Source organism: Wickerhamiella sorbophila (assembly GCF_002251995.1).
Source record: "Wickerhamiella sorbophila strain DS02 chromosome Unknown contig1, whole genome shotgun sequence".
Classification (NCBI taxonomy): domain Eukaryota; kingdom Fungi; phylum Ascomycota; class Dipodascomycetes; order Dipodascales; family Trichomonascaceae; genus Wickerhamiella; species Wickerhamiella sorbophila.
In genome coordinates, this window is record NW_020193984.1 from 658,617 (window position 1) to 676,022 (window position 17,406).

Consider the following 17,406-nt stretch of genomic DNA (forward strand, 5'->3'; position numbering starts at 1 on the left):
TCACTGGGCAGCATTGGCAACCGCAGGCTCTTGCTGTTCGTCCACAAAGGTGGGCATCTCTTCTTGTAAATAAGACGGCTCAGCTTGTTCAAACTCCAATTCCTCGCCCAACGCCTCGAGCTCGGCATCGAGCTCGGCTTCGTCAACTTCATCGGCCACACTATAATTACGACTCATTGTATCCTGTAGTTCGTCCGCCATATCCATAAGATCAGCCATTTCGTCCTGGAGCTCCTCAATTTTGTCTACATTGACCTTTCCGTACTGCTTTTTGAGTTCTTTGTTTGCTGTCTTCATAGCGTCGAGCGTGGCCATTGTATTGCGTAGATTCTCGCTGGTCATAGAGGCCTGTTCCATATTCCAGCTCTGAGCTTGTAATTGATCTCTTTGCACCTCAATTTGTTTGCGTTGCTTGAGCACTTTGAGCGCTCGTTGTTTGATGGCGTTCTTTCCAGGCCCGTCCCGCATGTTGGCCATTTTTTGCTGATAGCTCGTCAATTCACCATTGAGCTTGGCTAGCCGAACATCCAGAGAAGAAATACGCTCCTCAAGACCGCCTATAGCCTCGTTCAGAGTAGGTTTTGGGGCGGCTGATTTGGTGCCAAAAATACGGTTCATGTTACTAAGGGGATCACTGCGGAAGACAGCATAAACGGGGGGTTACGGAAAGTATAATTAGTGAGATTTTATGAATTCCCATGCGGGATTGCTCGCTCTGTGCCTGAAATGTACCCCAACCCCCGCAAAAGCACATTCTCATACCTGCGTGGGCTATACGACCGTTCTGGCCGTTGGAGCGGCCGGCCGTGACAAACCATTGGTCATGGTGCATGGCCTGCTGCGTGCGGGACGATCCTATAAATTAGTTTTGGCACCCCACCAACTTAGCGATAGCCTCTTTCTTTAGCTGAAAAGAAATAAAAAGAGTTTGCAACAACTAGCCGTGCGGCAGTCGTGAAAAATTTAGCTCGGTTATAAAGCTCACGTCATTCTCCCGCAGTTTCAGTTCTGCACTATGTCTGAGGCAAAGCACCTGTTTGACACTGTCGAGGACGCTCTGGCTGCGTTCAAGAATGGCGAATTCCTCATTGTGCTTGACGACGAGTCCCGCGAAAACGAGGGAGATCTTATTATTGCCGCCGAGCAAATCACCACCGAAAAAATGGCCTTCCTGGTCAAGCACTCCTCGGGTTATGTCTGCGCTCCGTTAACCAACGAGATTGCCGACCGCCTGAAACTGCCCCTGATGGTGCCCCGTGGTGACGACCTGCACAAAACAGCGTACACCGTCACCTGTGATTTCAAGGAGGGCACTTCTACGGGTATCTCCGCACACGATCGAGCTCTGACGTCCCGCAAGTTGGCTGATCCCACCACCCAGGCCTCTCAGTTCAATCGCCCTGGCCACCTTTGTCCTCTGCGAGCCGACGATGGCGGTGTTGTTGCTCGCCAAGGACATACCGAGGCTGCGGTTGATTTGTGCCGTTTGACCGGCCAGGCACCTGTCGGTGTTATTTGCGAGGTTGTTCGTGACTCCGACGGCTTGATGTCCCGCCGCGATGACTGCCTCGAGTTTGCCAAGGCCCACAACATTAAGGTTATCACCATTGAGCAGCTCGTCAACCACATCAAATCCCGAAAAAACTAATAGTCACTATTTCTTTTACTTAGTTCACCCCGTTACTGAATTGTCCATTGCCCCATTCGTACCGGCGTTTAGTGTCGGCAAAATGCATGACGTCCTCGTCCGTAACCTTGGCTCTGCGGTCCTGGAACGAGGTAATAAACTCCTGCAGCAACTTGATTGCGATTGCCTTGAGCTCTCCGGTCAACAGCTCGCCGCTGGTGTATTTTTGACGGATACCCTCGAGCTCCGCATCGTCCTCCAGGAAGAACGAAATGTACTGGAAGGCAACATCAACATCGCAGTTGCCGCCCAGCCGACGCTGCTCCTCCACCGAGACCTGGCCGCCAGAGAAGGCGTACTTGTTGATCTTCTTCTTGACCTGGTTGGCTGTGTCGGTCATGAAGATGGCAGACGTTTCGCTAGATGCACTCATCTTAGACGACGGGCCCTGCAGTGCGGGGAAGAACTTGGAGTGGATCAAGGCCGGCTTGGGGTAGCGGAGCTTGAATGCAACGTCACGGGCGACGCGGAAGTAAGGGTCCTGGTCAATGGCACAAGGAATCAAGCAAGGGATGCTGGCGTTGGTGCCGAATAAATGCTCGAACGAGTTTGAAAAACTGGAGGAAATTTGGATAGATGCGAAATGCAGACGGCCGATCGGATCGCTGTCCTTGAACCCAAACACCGCTCTGGCCGTGGAGGTTGTGATTTGGCGGGACACCTTGACGACATTACGATAGAAGGCACCGCCCATAAAGTCCAGATCACTGAACATAAAGGTCTTTTTGGGATCAAAACCAACGGCAATAATGTCCTTGGCATTGTCCTTGTAGAAGCCGTATGTCTGTTCTAAAGTAAGCGTCGGCTTGAACAGGAACTTTTCGTCATCGGTCATCTCAATAACCAAGGGCACGTCGAAAACGTCCTGCAACCATTTAGTAAACGTAAAGGGAATCATATGACCCAGGTGCATGGAGTCGGAGCTGGGTCCCCGGCCGGTGTAGAGGAAAAACGGCTTCTTTTGTTCGTAGCGATCCAAAATCGAATCCAAGTCGCGCTCACTGAAGAACATGCCGCGCCGCAGCAACAAGTGAGGGCGGTGTCCGGTTAATTTTTCAAACCGTGCCAACGTCTCCTCAGAGATGCGCTTCGAGCCAAACTCTTTCACAAGCTTGTCATAATCAATACCTTGATCAACGCCGTCCTGTGTGGCTCCCGCGACCTCCCACGGAGTGATTTTTTGTTGCTTGTCTTCGACCTTGAGATCCTCAACCTGCTTCACTGTCTCGCTTACTGAATCAGTCATAAGTAATGAGGGAAATGACTAAGGCACTATGATATAATGAGGGCAGGCTGATCTGAATTTACGAATTTTAGTATCCTGAATTGTAGCCACCGCCCTGGCCGTAGCCGTCATTGTTGTTCTGGCCATAGCCAGAGTTATCATTGCGACCATAGTTGTCATTTCCATAGCCACTATTTTGATCATCGCGGCCGAAATTGCCCCCACTACGGTTATCATCTCCATAGCCACAGCTGCCGCCGTCGTTGCGATTGCCGCCTCGGTTATCGTTTCCGTAGCCAAAGTTGCCGCCATCATTGCGATCGCTTCGGCCATCGTTTCCATAACCAAAGTTGCCGCCGTCATTGCGGTTGCCTTGGCTGTTGTTTCCGTAGCCAAAGTTGCCGCCGTCATTGCGGTTGCTTCGGCCATCGTTTCCGTAACCGAAATCACCGCCATCGTTGCGATTGCTTCGACCGTCGTTCCCGTAACCGAAATTACCACCGTCATTGCGATTGTTGCGGCCATCGTTTCCGTAGCCGGAATCACCGCCAAAGTTGCCGCTATCATTGCGGCCCTCGTGACGGCCCTCGTGGCGGCCCTCGTGGCGACCAGACCCAAAGTCACCGCCGTCGGTACGGCCTTCGTTGCGACCGTAACCAAAGTCGCCGCCATCAGTACGGCCGTCGTTGCGTCCAAAGTTTCCAGCCTCGGTGCTAGGTTGGCCTTGACCTTGGTGGTTCTTGCCCTGGCTATACTCTTCGTATTTGTGCATGGCCATATTCAACAATCCACCCATTCCACCTTGCTTGCCTGAGGCTTGACCTTGACCACTATAGCCATCGTTGTTCTGGCCATAGCCTCCATTGTTGCTGCCGTAGCCCTGGTTATCGTAGCCCTGGTTATCGTAGCCCTGATTGCCACCGCCATATCCCTGGTTGCCCTGGTTCTGTCCCTGGCCGTGGGTCAAGTACTCGCTAGCCATCTCCATCAAGCCACCATGCCCTTGGTTTTGGCCATTGTTATCGTAGCCCTGATTGGAACCTTGGTTGTTGTTGTTTCCAATCACTCCGGCAGTCTTCAATCCTTCGTACAATCGTTCAGCGTCTTCTGCAAGTCCCATAGTTTGAGGTATAACGAACCTACCACACGCACGTCGCGGGTTTAAGCAAGCGAAGGGTAAGGGTAAAAAGAGCCACAGGTATCTCTGGAAGCAGAGCTTGACTGGAGAATACGGCACTATCTATATAACCTTGACTGTTTCAAGAGACCAAAAACCCCCCTGATAAACAGGACAAATTGCCGCAGTGATGGGCAAATAAATTCCCTCCACGACGCATAAAGGCACCCCCTAAAATCCCGCCTTAGGTGATCCTCATCCCTTCATGATCGGTAGGGCATACGCAAGATGGGCCCTGCTGGCACTTTTGATAGTTTTGGGTATCATGCTTTTCCGAGCTACTAGTTTCGTACCAAGCACCGATCATTTCAGCTCTGAGCCTGTTCCTATCTACGATGAGAACCGAAAATCTCTCCAGCAGGTAGATCCTCTGCAGGCGATGCGGGATACTCGCGAAAAACAACGTGCAGTTGAAAGAGCTATCAAATCTAGTTGGATGGCCTATAGCACCAACGCCTTTGGAAGTGACATGTACATGCCGCTCTCCCGAAAGGGCCGCAAAACGTCCGGGGTGGGCTGGACTCTGCTAGACAGTATAGACACCGTTATGATGGCAGGCATGTCTGATGAGGTGAAGAAGATCCGAGAGCATCTTCGCACAACAGTGTTCAAGGAAATGGATGTTACTGTAAATGTTTATGAGGCAATGTCACGCGGTGTTGGTGGCCTTTTGGGAGCATACGCTACTTCGAAGGATGAGTACTATGCCAAGAAGGCGATCGAGTTGGCCGAAAGACTGCTTCCAGCTATAAACACAACCAACGGTATTCCTGCGACTATGATCAACCTCAAAACCCTGCAACTGGGGGGCCCGAAAGAGGTCCCTATCTCTGAAGCCGGCTCTATGCAGCTCGAGCTGCATTACCTTGGAAACCTCACTTTGAATAACAAGTACTTCGAGGCGGCTACACGGTTTACTCGCTACATTGCGTCTCAAGCAGCTGAAAAAGTCTTTATTCCCGACAGAATCAATAGGGATACGGGCAAGTTCATCGGCAAAAGCGTGCACTACAATATGGGTCAGGGGTCGTACTACGGCAACATCTTGAGACAGGATATCTTGACCAGCTATTCACAGGAGGCTGTTCATGATATGGCCGATGAAATTTTGGACAGCATTCAAAAGCAGCTTGTCGAGGTGACGTCTCCGAATCGCTACAAGTTTTTGGGTTCCATGCCCAACGGTGATTCAAGCGCCCTTCGGGAATTCATCACCGACCAGGATGCTTGTTCGCTCGCTGGGCTCTTGGTCTTTCACTCTACCGATGGAAAGTGGTATCGCAGAGTGAAAATTGCCGGCGTCACGCCGAAACAGGAAGAACGATACCGTTTGGGCCTTGAGATGCTGAGATCGTGCGCTGCAACTTGGCTTCAGTCCAAGTCTGGAATCGCCCCTTACAGAATCGCCTTTAGCACAGACCCTTATTCTGAAGTCGATTTCAAAACAGTCGATCCCCGCAACATTCAGTCCTCAGGAGTCTTCGAGGCACTGTTTGAGATGTATAGAATCACCGCCGATCCCACGTACAGAGAATGGGGGTGGGAAATGTTCGATGCTCTTCGAGAATGGACCCAACTCGAAGACGGATCTTTTTGCATGCTTCAAAATGCGTTCAATGGTAAAACAACCGACGCAATGAACCCGTCTTGGACCGGAAGCACCCTCAAGTTTTTATGGCTGCTTTTCGAGCACCACGACTCTCCTATCAAAATGGATCACATGTGTACGTCGCGAGGCCATTGTTTCCCGCAATTCGAGATCCCGGAACACATCCAATGACCCAGCCGGGGGGTCTTCATAAATAATCAACCCTATAATTTGAATGATTCCCTCTGGGACGCCTTTAGCTAAGCGCCTCACCCTTTGCCCGATTTAACCATGGGGTTTACACCAGTAAATGGTCCATTGGCGGCGGGGAATGGGGGGAACGGTAGCGCGGGGCTCAACCAAACACGACCACGTAAACCTGCGCGGTTTGCGGTGCTGTCTGAAGTCGGTCCGCCCCTCAAACCCCAACCGGAGAGCCCCACAGCGGACCCGGAAGCCGTTACGGCAGGCGCACCTGAAGTCGTGGTGCCCGAAAAGAAAAAGTCTCGACCGACCAACCGTTTCAAGACCCCTCTGTACAGTGAGCTGCAAAAAAAGCATGCTACGAACCTTGGATCTCGTACACACCTCGCAAACGTAAGATCTGCACCAGAGGTGCAAGCCACAGATGCCGATATGGTGGACTTTGCAGCGTTTCTGTCCACTATTGAACCAATCGGTAAGAGCCATGGTATCGTGAAAGTGGCTTTACCGCCAGATTATTTTTCCAAGCCATCCACGATAGATTGGAATTCCATTCCGTTTCGATCCCAACGCCAGGCTATCAATATTCCACCGGAGGTTGATACTGAACTTGGAGAAAAGTACGTTAATGCACTGAGGCATTTTCACTCTAGACAGCAAAAGCCACAGGAGGTCCCCGCTCTGGCTACTTCTCGTCACGCCGTGGATCTTTACGCATTTCATTTCGCAGTGATTTCCAGAGGAGGTTTCATAACAGTGGGCCGCACCCAAACGTGGCCGTTCGTGTGGGATGAGCTAGGGGTCGGTGGAAACTATCCAAAATTGTTTCATCAACGGCTAAAATTGTTTTATCGGCGGTACATCGCCCCATTCGACGACTTTCTCAAAGAGAACGGAGTGCCTATACAAGACCTACAAAATCCACTTGTTTACGGGTTGAATGACCCCGACCCTGCGTTCACTTTACCATTTGATATAACGATATCAAAATTGAGTCCTGCAGTCAACCATGCAACCTACTGTAGCCAAAAGTCGTCAGCAACGCTTTTGCGGGGTCTTCTGAGCCATCCTGCGCGGCATCGTCAAGGAACCTCCGCAATTGACTTGAATGAGACAACTTTTTGGAATACTATGGGATCCAGTACTGCGATCACTCACAAAGCTCTAATGGCCCAAGACCCTAGAACCCTCCCCAGGTTAATGCAGCAGGACGGAACACCCAACGACGACAAAACACTTCTTTTGCATGATATTACATATTCTCCTTGGTGTTTGTACTCTTATATCAATGAAGATATTGAAGACGATCCCCCCACGGCTGAAGTCGGATCTATTTTTTCATCAACTCCCTGGCTGTTCTCAGGGCATACCACCAAGATTTCCTTGGTACATGATGGGGGCCCTAGAACTTGGTATTGTGTACCTAGCGAGTTTCGTGTGAAAGCCGGATCTTTGCTTCTTAGCAACGCGATGGATCCTCAGCGTTTGGGCTCTCAAGTGCCCGTTTATGCCGCCGACCAGAGCCGCGGTGAGCTTGTATTTATTTTCCCCAATGCACTGTTTATGAATTTCGATCACGGATATAACATTGTTGAATCATCTAGCTTTTGGCCGGTATGGCAAGGCCTATCTTCTTTGCCGCGAGCAACTATTTGCGTTGAACACCTGCTGTATAATTTGGCACGCTCTAATCCCTCGCAGGAGCTCTTGAACGCAGTCCGTCAAGATATCAAGGACACTTGGCAAAAGCTTTCAGAAGAACTGGTATATGTAAAAAGCAGCGGTCTTTCCGTTCATCGCCACAATGGCTTGCTAACCGCGACTCTCAACTCGGGAGAACTCCGTCATTTGTTATGGATTGAAGTCGATGGAACAGCATACGATTTGAAAGACTATCAGCGTCTGAATTTAGAGAATGGTCTCGTTGTGGCTCATTCAGACCTCGAAGGAGTTCTTGGCATGTTTTCAAGTGTATTAACTGAGCCCGACTATGGAGTGCTCACATACCTGAAGGACAATTGGCAGATTGGGGAATTTGCGGCGGCAACCATCAACTCTATTCAGTCACTCCGTGGGGTTGCAGCGTTGTTGAGCAAGAAGTACCCCCAAGGAGCAGACTGGTTGGCGACTATGGCGTGGACAAATGGCGAGCAAGCCAGAGAGATAGCGGAAAGGCACCTGCTGCCAATGCCTCCCTACCCGGAAGCCGACAGTCGCGTAGTGTCGGTAATAAGAAGCACCCGGGTGGTTGTTGAAGGTCTGCAAAGTCTCATGAAGAGTCTTGAGATATCGAGCATTACTCTGCCTGCTGCCGTGGAAGAGGCAGAAAATCTCTGGAAACAGGCGCAGAGCCTAGGCGTCTCTGTGCAGGAGATGAAGTCTGTGGCCACAATTTTGACAAGTTTGATCGCACTGCTAAAGTGGATAAACCGCTGTTCAGCTCTGAATCTGGATAACCAGACCCAGATAACCGCGGAAGATCTTCAACGAGCGATTGATCTTGTCAACACTGTTCCTGACCAGCAAATATTGGGCACAACAAGGGGAAAGCGGCTCCAGCATATTGTTCAGGCGAATTTGATAGTCTCGAACTGGGTGATACCTTTCAAGACGGCTAATGGCAATGTCGACAAGTTTGTGCGATCAGAACTGGACTATGTGCGGCGCCTCATACAGGCCGTTCCTCTAACCAACGATACCAGAAACATGGCCAACGGCATTTTGCTGGCTTCGGATCTTGTACTCCAGACCATCAACCCCCAGCCTAGACTCCGCCCCCGCATTTCGCATGTACGTCCCTTGGCGCATTTTTCTGCATTGTTGACTGACGCAGTGGCAGCATACGACAATCTCCAGCGTCAATACCCGCCTATCCCACAACTGTTAAACGATTTGATGAACAACCCTGCCATAACTGGCCAGATCAGCCAAAATTTCGTGCCCTTTTTGAGTCTGAGGGTTGTGCCCGATGATATCGAGCGCATGATATCCGTGGTGTCGTTTAGTCAACCCCCACCCCAGGCATGGTCTGTTCCTGCATTCGGCGTACCGCAGTTTACGCAGCCCATGAACACCCCTTCAGCTATCATACAACCCCCCATGTTCCTTACCAGAATCAACCGCAAACTGTAGTGGCCCAAGCTGCTACGCCTACACTTGGGGCTCAATTGCAGCCGGGGCCTCCAATCCATGCTCGCTTTGGACCTGGCTTGACGTCCCACATGCCCGCACCGTCAGCCCCTGGTAACGATCACGATAATAACCGACAAGGAGAAGAGCAATAATAAAAGTAACAACTAAACTATTTAATAATTATCATTGTTGCCGCCATACGAGTTGTTGTTGCCGCCGCCGTAGGAGCCACTGTTACCACCGCCGTAGGAGTCGTTGTTGTTGCCCGAGCCGTAGGAGTCGTTGTTGCCTCCAGAGCCGTACGAGTCATTGTTTGAGCCGCCAAACGACGGGTTGTTGTTACCGCCGGAGCCATAAGAGTCGTTGTTTGAGCCGCCGCCGAAGGACGAGTTGTTGTTGCCTCCAGAGCCGTAGGAATCGTTGTTTGAGCCGCCGCCGAAGGACGAGTTGTTGTTGCCTCCAGAGCCGTAGGAATCGTTGTTCGAGCCGCCAAAGGAGGAGTTGTTGTTACCACCGGAGCCATACGAGTCATTGTTTGAGCCGCCAAACGACGGGTTGTTGTTACCGCCGGAGCCATACGAGTCATTGTTGGATCCACCGAACGACGAGGAATTGTTGTTGCCTCCAGAGCCGTAGGAATCGTTGTTCGAGCCGCCAAAGGACGAGGTATTGTTGTTACCACCGGAGCCGTAAGAGTCGTTGTTCGAGCCGCCCAAGGACGAGTTGTTGTTACCACCGGAGCCATACGAGTCATTGTTGGATCCACCGAACGACGAGGAATTGTTGTTGCCTCCAGAGCCGTAGGAATCGTTGTTCGAGCCGCCAAAGGACGAGGTATTGTTGTTACCACCGGAGCCATACGAGTCATTGTTGGAACCTCCGAACGACGAAGAATTGTTCTTGTTACCATAGGAGTCGTCGTTGCGGTTCGACCCGTACGAATCATTGTTCGAGTCTCCAAAGGAGTCGTCGTTGTTGTTCTTGTTGCCCATCTGCTGGAGCTTCTCAGCTGCGTGGTGGAATTTCTCGCCTAAACCCATTCTGTAAATGTGATCGAAAGCAATGGCCACTTTCTCCTTTTATATTATCTGGGGATATGCTACCCACATCTCAACACGTGACAAGCGAGCAAGAAAGTTAGGCACATATGCATGTTCGTGAGCGTGCTGCAGATGAGCCTGCATAACGCGAGGAGTGGACGGCAAAAAAAGCCCACAACATCCCCGACCGCACCGCTCGTAGACTATAGGCTTTTAACCTCCGTAAAAATCGGAGTCTGGCAGCATTTAGCAGCTTTCCGGCTGGGAATCTACGCAATTGGGATCGTCGTTGGTTGCCACTGCATGGCGTGCTTCCCCTGCCCAGTTTTCGCGGCCCCTCGCGGCTGCAGGAGAAAGTACAGTGTTAAGCAATTTAAATCATGGCAAAGGATAAATGCTATGAAAATGTACCGGTGTATATGTGCACTACAGCGAATCCCATGCCAGCAACCTCAACCGAGTACCGGGAGCGCGACGTGTCCCGATAATCCCGAAGGCCAACCAAAAGATCGGCTAACTTAAAACAACGATGCAGGGCACAATCTGTGCTAGGCTGAGCCTTGTTTGAGGATGACGAAGCTCAGAAAAACCACAACCAACGACGCCGGTTCGCGTACAATGGGCTGGTGGGGTCATATGTCTAGTTAGTATAATGCTTGAGAGTGCCGGAGTAGTAGCAACCCCACAAGGCCTATCAAACCCGGGGCAAAAACCGCCGTTAGGCCACGAATACTTACTCTGCTTTGCCTCCAGCCGTAGGCAACCCCAATTTCGTGGGCAAAGATCTCGCCAAAGCCGAGCATAATGCCGTTGATGAAAGGAATCGCCAGATTGATCAGAATTCTCCGGGTAATCGAGAGAACAGGAATCTTGCGCTCGACAACTACAGACTCATCCTCGCTCTGACTCTCGGTCTCGGACCATTCGTACACAGAGCTCATTTGATAGTTTGCCTCCTCTAGCTGAGTAAGGGTAATTAAGCCGGCTGAGAATTTCACAACGCGTAATGGAAACCGCGACTATGGAGCCTGTGGACGCGACGGTCTCGCCAGTTTTTCTCGCTTGGAAGAAAAACGCACCGTATATATACAAGACGCTCATAACGGCAACGCTGCCGTGGCCCTCACCGACGGTGCAGTGGCTCCCAGACGTCACGTCGGGACCTGACCACCAGGTTTCCCAGAACTTGTTGTTGGGCACACGCACAGTGGGACAAATGCCTGAATATCTCCGCTGTGCCCGGGTTACTTTTTCTGAGCAGCCGTTCAATTTGCTTGAAAATTACAACCCGGAGCTCAAAACAGTCGGGGGGTATATGCCTCAGCGGTCGGCGGACGTTAAGGTATTTCAACGAATTGATCACTCTGGAGAGGTCAATAGGGCTCGGTATATGCCCCAAAACCAGAATCTGATTGCTACGATTTCATCGACCGGCCAGGCTGCCGTCTATGATTTAACGCACTTTCCAAATAACCCGTGCGGGATCTGTAAACCTGACATTGAGCTGCAAGCCCACACTTCCGAGGGCTTCGGTCTCGATTGGAGCACAACTCACGAGTCTTTCTTAATTACGGGTGCCAACGATGGCAAAGTCGCGGCATGGGACATTCGAAAGTACAACTCGTCCACAGGGAAACTCGACTCTATCACACTCTACGAACATCCAACCGCGGTCAACTCGGTTGTTTTCCATCCTCATCAATCGCATATGGCAGTGTTCGCCGCTGACGACGTTGTAGGGTTGCGTGATTGGCGCGGAGAAGAGTCGCTGGCCACGTTTGGGTCCGGCGGGCTTGCCGTTGCCTGCCATCCCGTAAACCAAAACCTCGTTTCAGTCGGGACTGGCACGGGCGAGATTGAGTTATGGGACATTCGTAATTCGGGGGCCATGATTCATAAACTAACCGGCCACACCGATGCGGTCGTCGCGTTAAGCTGGCACCCTTCGCGGTCGGCAGCTTTGCTGTCTGGATCCCAAGACACAACAGCCAAAATCTGGGACGTGTCAAAACTCGAATGCTTCTTTTCTCATAACGGCCATACAGCGCCGGTCGCTGATGTGGCTTGGAACCCCGCCCGGGAACTGATCGCATCGGTCGCCGACGACAACTCTCTGCATCTATGGTCGCCTGCACAAAACAATCAAAATTAATATATCTTTAAATTAAACACCATAATCACCCTTTGAAGAGCCAAATGCAAGACGATCACGCTGCCGCTGCAACTCGGTCGGTGTGAGCTGAAGTTTAAATCGGCGAGCTCGTCTTCCGCCTCTTTTCTTGGAGGGCTTATCTTCTCGAATGGTAATCGCGCGATCCTGCGCACTAATTGGGGCCCGAGAAAGCTTTTCGAGCCGATCTAGAATCTGGCCTCTCCAGAGCCTGCCCTGGGATCCGTCTGTACTGCTCTTGGCCAAATCCATACGAGCAGCCAGCACCACTTTGGCACTTACCATGCGTACGGCTTGTCGCTTGTGATGCAAGGGCACACCACGAACAAGCGGGTCGTTGTATATAAAACCTTGGCGAACCATTGATCCACCAACCGACGATGCCTTGGGGGCACCTAGTGAAATCAGGTTGGCTGAGGGCGTGCTTGCCAGTTCTGCAAGACCCCCTCTGTATGCCACGAGTCTGACTGCAGTTGACAACCGCACGATTCCGAGCAGATTGGGTGCATGAGAGCTGAGCTCTTGGGCTAAGGTTTGCATAGCCTGTTCACGTTTTTGCATCAAGTCAAAAACGTTGTCCAAAATTTGTTGTAATTGCCCCCACTCCGAGTCGGTTAACTCACGCCCGGGGGTCTCTGCCATACTCATCTGGACTACCATGGCCCTTTGTTTCCCTACGATATCTTCCAGCGCTTGGGAATTGGGGGTTAATTCAGGGCCAAGCAGTTTAATTATATGGCAAAATTCCTCGAGATCAGGAACCAGAGCCTGTAATTCGGGGAATCGAGGCGCATAGCACTCCTTCAGCTGGTTGCCCAGAGGCTCGAGCATCTCGTCGATCCTAACCGTCAACTCTGCTGGCGAATCCTCCGCTACTGGACCAACAACTTGAGTTGTTTGATCATCACCACTGTCACTTAGTCCTTCAAGAAGTTCATCAATATCCATATAGTTGACGACAGGCTGAGTCAGAAAACTTCATGGAAGGCCTAGAGTACTTTGAAGAACAGAAAGAGAGGTTCATGGAGGAGATCGAGAGACAATTGGCGGAATTCTCGCACAATATTCAAACATTGAGTGACACAATCCAACAGGTCGTCGCTGTAGGCCAAGAATACATAGAAATGGAAGAGTTGTGGGCGGTGCAGACCAAAACTGACTCAACAGATTAAGCAACGCTTGCGCCTTTTTGACTCTTTCGGTTTGCGCCTTGCTTCCACACTTGCTTCAATGGGCTTGGGCTTGGACTTGGGCGCCGGAGCAGGGGAGGCAGTAGCTGCTGGAGCATCAGGACTCAAAACTGCGCGCATTGCGTCTTCAAAAACGTCCTGAACTTTACTTCCTTGCTTTGCTGAACACCAAATATGACTATAAGCACCTAGTTGATCGGCTACAATCTGACCGGCCTCGAAAGATACCTGCTGAGACGCCAAATCGGATTTGAGACCCACTAAGACCACCGGAGTACCCGGACAATAGAGGTTTACTTCAGGGAACCACCGATCAATCACGTTTTCTAAGGAAATTACACTGTCACATGAATAGCATAGTACAATGGCATCGGATTCCGGATACGATAGTGATCTTAGTCGATCGTACTCTTCTTGACCAGCGGTGTCCCACAATGCTAGCTCCACCTTGAGCCCATTGAAAGAAATATTCCGAATATAATTCTCAAACACGGTTGGAACGTAATCTTTAGGGAACTCGCCGCTAATATAACGGCTTAACAGCGACGTCTTACCAATGCCGCCGTCGCCCACACACACGAGCTTGATGCGCTTATCTGGTTGATCGACTTGACGCGGAGCTCCAGGCTTTAAAGCTCCAGATAATTTTAGTGAGCTGCTTGAAGCACCGTACGGTTGTCCCAGCATGGACTGTCGTTTCGCACGGATATCCATGGTCCTTTATGAAACACCCTTATGTCAACAAGACTAATCGAACGGTTTTTAGGGCGAGGACAGTTCGTGGAAGAGGGTTTGGATATTCTGGGGAAAGGAAAAAAAAAAAGTGAAGAGATCGCAGGCGGTGAAAAATTAGATGAACAGTCCAGTTAACTGGAACACGCGGCAATGCCCGGCCAACAATTCTGAAAACTGTCTTTTCAAAAAAATTGTGTTTTCATTTGGTCCCAACCAACAGACTGCACAATTCTATTTCAGTATCTTGGCAGCTGGAGGCTTAGATAGACACCCCCCATGCAGGACGCTGGAACAAATACCGCGGACCACTACAGATGCCGTATGGGCCCAGTGCGCTTCAAATTTCGCCAGTGTGCTCTTGAATATGTGCGGAAAGAAACCGATTTACTAGCGCGGATCCAGAAGTCGGTCCGCACGCCATTTTTGGACACTTACTTTGCGTCCACGGCCAACTTAGGTACCCACACGTTCTATATGATCATGCTGCCCGTTTTCTGCTGGTATGGCCACATGCCAATTGGAGAGAGCGTCATTACTGTTTTGGCAATCGGCGTTTATATTACCGGGTATGTCAAGGATCTTTTGTGTCTGCCCCGCCCGCGGTCACCTCCGTTGCACCGCATCTCCACCAGCGGCTCGGCTGTCCAGGAATATGGATTCCCGTCTACGCATTCGTGTAATGCGCTGTCGGTAATTCTGGTTTTCATGGTTGAAAACAACCCACCCACCGTAGTTTATTGGATCTGCACTATCTTGGGTATCTCCATCGTGTCAGGCCGGCTCTATACAGGCATGCATGGGTTCATTGACGTTGTGTCTGGGCTGGTTTTTGGCTGGATTGCCTGGCTGATGAGTTGCCAAGCTGTCAAGTGGTTTCATGCCGCTCTCCACGGTCAGCCATCGTTCCCATGGCTGAACCTATCACTTTTAGGACTTGCAACTGCCGCAATGATCATTTTCCATCCCCAACCCGTTGATCCTTGCCCTTGCTACGACGATAGTGTTGCTTTCTTATCGGTTGTATTTGGACTGGAACTAAGCGCAGCCCTCCACTATGCTCGAACGGGTTCTGGATGGCCAGAGTTCGTTTACAAGGGTACTTGGCAGGCTGCTACGCGGTTTGTGTTGGGCGTGGCTATGATCATCGTTTGGCGTCTGATTGCCAAGCGAACGCTTTTGAGAGTCCTTCCACCAGTCTGGAGATTTGTCCAGACCCACGGGTTCGCTCTGCCACGACGTAACTACCTCAAGGCCACCGAATACGACAGAGTCCCCGGCGATCTACCCGACGATCTTATTCCCGACTCCCCCAAACAAATTGCTACGATGATCCGTACTGTTAGACGTACCCATGGTCGTAGCGACTCTGTGGGGCCCCAGAACATCGTCGATGTGTATGAGGCTCAAGCCTACCGGGAGAGCAAACCAAGATCAGGGGTTCAAACACCCCCACGTGCACAGAACGCTATCGAGATCCCTCGTCTCCATTATGACGTCGAGGTTTTCACCAAATTCATTGTTTATGCAGGAATCGCTATGATTGCATGCAAGATTGCCACCGACGTATTTGTATTATTAGGTATTTAAAGAGCTGATTTTGGTTGCCATTGCGGTGAATTCCTCAGGAACGGTGCCGAGTTTTGTTAAGATGCTGATAGTTTTGTTGGCGCGGGGTTCGTCCTGCCACTGGAGGGCAGCTCGCATGTTGGTACGGAGGGCCCGCAGCGATAAGACATTGTGCAGCTTTGCCCAGTCCAGCACCCTATCCAAATTTTCTGCGTCTTGGAATTTAGCAAACCCGAATGCCAGAGACTCAATGAGCTCTTCACTGGGTGCGGAAATGTCACCAAAGCGGCTGGCAAGAGCAGAATCGGTTGCCGAGTCGGGCATGGCCACCAGAGCATAGGAATAAAAAACGGTCTTTTTTGCCCCCAACGTAGCTAAGGATAAGGCAATTGCTAGTGTTTGCATGTTGAGTGTTTCTCTGCTCATCAACAGGGAATCAAGCACCACCTGGCAGGGCTGATAATATCCTCGATCCAGCAGAGATTTCATCATTTTGTTGAGCATGCTCAGGTTAGGCACGCCCTTTCCGGCCAGCAGCTTGGCCACCTCGCTCAGATTGGGGTCACTTTGTCGCAATAAGTGGTCCAGCCGCGCTTGCACTTCTTCCCGCGGAAGCAGCCCCTGCTGGGGTATTCGTTCCAGATCTTCAATAAAATCAGACAGCTGTCCACGCTTTTGAAGCTGGTACGAATTGAATAAATACTGACGGACACCGCTAACGTTCTCTCGATCCAATTTACCGAGTTCGGCCGCATCGACGTCAACAATGGACGCAGTGTCACCGTCGCCAAAGTCTAGTTGTGCTTCGTGCTCCAAAAGAGTCTGGTCTATGGCATCGTACACCATAAAATACTCGGCGATCCGTCGAGCAGCTGCCTGCAGCCGGGTAGACTCAACTCGGGGTATGCCAAACATTTCTTGGTCGTTCAAGTCGATATCCAAAAAATTTGTGTGTTCCGGGACATATTTAGAGTGACTTGAAAACGAGCGCACCGCTCTCCACCGAGCTGATCGTGTCCAGCACTTTAACATCGTCTCAGGTGAGGTTCCTACTTGCTGACATGATTGGACTTGAATTAAAAGCCGAGCTGGAGGGCGTCACGAACTTGCATTTCCGGGACAGTCAAACAGAGTATTATCAGTTCAAATTCCGGGTCGAGTGCGAGGGGTGCCACGAGGAGAATCCCAAGCCTGTTGATTTCAATGCCCACGAGAAGGTCGAGGCCGAACACACTCGCGGTGAATTTAGTTTCGTTATGAAGTGCAAAATGTGTAAACGCACGGGCACTATTCTCGTACACAGCGTGAGCAAGAATGGATATAGTTCGGAGGATGCTAAGTCTGTCAACATGGCAACCTTCGATGTTCGGGGTCTGAGGCTGATCGAGTTTGTTCCCGACGGGTTATTCAAATGCGAATCGGCTCACAGCGCAGCCAAATTTGATGAAGTGGAGTTGATTGACGGGGAGTGGTACGATTATGATGAATCTGCTAGTTCTGAAGTGTCGATCCAAAACGTAGAGTGGAGTCTGGTGAAACTCAAGCACTGAGGCGATTGCTCTGGGGTTTGTGCCGGGAGTTAATGGATGTTGCAACCACCAAACAATAACAAAGTATTAGAGTCCCGGAAAAAAACGAGAATCTTAGTTGAAAAGTCTAAATTTCACCGTATCGCGAGATCAGATTATTCAT

General features: G+C 50.8%; 14 protein-coding genes across 14 annotated transcripts; 6 read left to right on the forward strand and 8 right to left on the reverse strand.

Annotated features, from left to right (window-relative positions):
- On the reverse strand, positions 1 to 618 carry B9G98_00395 (Charged multivesicular body protein 5; the record flags this gene model as incomplete). The annotated part of the gene is made up of 1 exon (XM_024806953.1): positions 1 to 618. One exon carries the CDS (start codon positions 616 to 618, stop codon positions 1 to 3), a length of 618 nt encoding a protein of 205 aa, XP_024662721.1.
- A 397-nt stretch (positions 619 to 1,015) lies between these two features.
- On the forward strand, positions 1,016 to 1,648 carry B9G98_00396 (3,4-dihydroxy-2-butanone 4-phosphate synthase; the record flags this gene model as incomplete). The annotated part of the gene is made up of 1 exon (XM_024806954.1): positions 1,016 to 1,648. One exon carries the CDS (start codon positions 1,016 to 1,018, stop codon positions 1,646 to 1,648), a length of 633 nt encoding a protein of 210 aa, XP_024662722.1.
- A 19-nt stretch (positions 1,649 to 1,667) lies between these two features.
- On the reverse strand, positions 1,668 to 2,933 carry B9G98_00397 (Tryptophan--tRNA ligase, cytoplasmic; the record flags this gene model as incomplete). The annotated part of the gene is made up of 1 exon (XM_024806955.1): positions 1,668 to 2,933. One exon carries the CDS (start codon positions 2,931 to 2,933, stop codon positions 1,668 to 1,670), a length of 1,266 nt encoding a protein of 421 aa, XP_024662723.1.
- A 67-nt stretch (positions 2,934 to 3,000) lies between these two features.
- B9G98_00398 (hypothetical protein) lies at positions 3,001 to 4,032 on the reverse strand (the record flags this gene model as incomplete). Its single annotated transcript, XM_024806956.1, has 1 exon — positions 3,001 to 4,032. The coding sequence occupies one exon, from the start codon at positions 4,030 to 4,032 to the stop codon at positions 3,001 to 3,003; it is 1,032 nt and encodes a 343-aa protein (XP_024662724.1).
- A 262-nt stretch (positions 4,033 to 4,294) lies between these two features.
- B9G98_00399 (Endoplasmic reticulum mannosyl-oligosaccharide 1,2-alpha-mannosidase) lies at positions 4,295 to 5,869 on the forward strand (the record flags this gene model as incomplete). Its single annotated transcript, XM_024806957.1, has 1 exon — positions 4,295 to 5,869. The coding sequence occupies one exon, from the start codon at positions 4,295 to 4,297 to the stop codon at positions 5,867 to 5,869; it is 1,575 nt and encodes a 524-aa protein (XP_024662725.1).
- Positions 5,870 to 5,968: 99 nt separating this feature from the next.
- Positions 5,969 to 9,013, forward strand: B9G98_00400 (hypothetical protein; the record flags this gene model as incomplete). Its single annotated transcript, XM_024806958.1, has 1 exon — positions 5,969 to 9,013. One exon carries the CDS (start codon positions 5,969 to 5,971, stop codon positions 9,011 to 9,013), a length of 3,045 nt encoding a protein of 1,014 aa, XP_024662726.1.
- A 173-nt stretch (positions 9,014 to 9,186) lies between these two features.
- On the reverse strand, positions 9,187 to 10,053 carry B9G98_00401 (Stress protein DDR48; the record flags this gene model as incomplete). The annotated part of the gene is made up of 1 exon (XM_024806959.1): positions 9,187 to 10,053. The coding sequence occupies one exon, from the start codon at positions 10,051 to 10,053 to the stop codon at positions 9,187 to 9,189; it is 867 nt and encodes a 288-aa protein (XP_024662727.1).
- Positions 10,054 to 10,633: 580 nt separating this feature from the next.
- On the reverse strand, positions 10,634 to 10,994 carry B9G98_00402 (Mitochondrial import protein 1; the record flags this gene model as incomplete). The annotated part of the gene is made up of 2 exons (XM_024806960.1): positions 10,634 to 10,693; positions 10,791 to 10,994. The coding sequence occupies 2 exons, from the start codon at positions 10,992 to 10,994 to the stop codon at positions 10,634 to 10,636; spliced, it is 264 nt and encodes an 87-aa protein (XP_024662728.1).
- Positions 10,995 to 11,059: 65 nt separating this feature from the next.
- B9G98_00403 (Histone acetyltransferase type B subunit 2) lies at positions 11,060 to 12,205 on the forward strand (the record flags this gene model as incomplete). Its single annotated transcript, XM_024806961.1, has 1 exon — positions 11,060 to 12,205. The coding sequence occupies one exon, from the start codon at positions 11,060 to 11,062 to the stop codon at positions 12,203 to 12,205; it is 1,146 nt and encodes a 381-aa protein (XP_024662729.1).
- A 12-nt stretch (positions 12,206 to 12,217) lies between these two features.
- Positions 12,218 to 13,171, reverse strand: B9G98_00404 (U4/U6 small nuclear ribonucleoprotein Prp31; the record flags this gene model as incomplete). The annotated part of the gene is made up of 1 exon (XM_024806962.1): positions 12,218 to 13,171. The coding sequence occupies one exon, from the start codon at positions 13,169 to 13,171 to the stop codon at positions 12,218 to 12,220; it is 954 nt and encodes a 317-aa protein (XP_024662730.1).
- Positions 13,172 to 13,383: 212 nt separating this feature from the next.
- Positions 13,384 to 14,127, reverse strand: B9G98_00405 (GTP-binding protein RHO4; the record flags this gene model as incomplete). Its single annotated transcript, XM_024806963.1, has 1 exon — positions 13,384 to 14,127. One exon carries the CDS (start codon positions 14,125 to 14,127, stop codon positions 13,384 to 13,386), a length of 744 nt encoding a protein of 247 aa, XP_024662731.1.
- Positions 14,128 to 14,424: 297 nt separating this feature from the next.
- B9G98_00406 (hypothetical protein) lies at positions 14,425 to 15,688 on the forward strand (the record flags this gene model as incomplete). The annotated part of the gene is made up of 2 exons (XM_024806964.1): positions 14,425 to 15,642; positions 15,677 to 15,688. 2 exons carry the CDS (start codon positions 14,425 to 14,427, stop codon positions 15,686 to 15,688), a joined length of 1,230 nt encoding a protein of 409 aa, XP_024662732.1.
- Positions 15,689 to 15,723: 35 nt separating this feature from the next.
- On the reverse strand, positions 15,724 to 16,746 carry B9G98_00407 (hypothetical protein; the record flags this gene model as incomplete). The annotated part of the gene is made up of 1 exon (XM_024806965.1): positions 15,724 to 16,746. One exon carries the CDS (start codon positions 16,744 to 16,746, stop codon positions 15,724 to 15,726), a length of 1,023 nt encoding a protein of 340 aa, XP_024662733.1.
- A 29-nt stretch (positions 16,747 to 16,775) lies between these two features.
- On the forward strand, positions 16,776 to 17,264 carry B9G98_00408 (hypothetical protein; the record flags this gene model as incomplete). The annotated part of the gene is made up of 1 exon (XM_024806966.1): positions 16,776 to 17,264. One exon carries the CDS (start codon positions 16,776 to 16,778, stop codon positions 17,262 to 17,264), a length of 489 nt encoding a protein of 162 aa, XP_024662734.1.
- Positions 17,265 to 17,406: the final 142 nt, after the last annotated feature.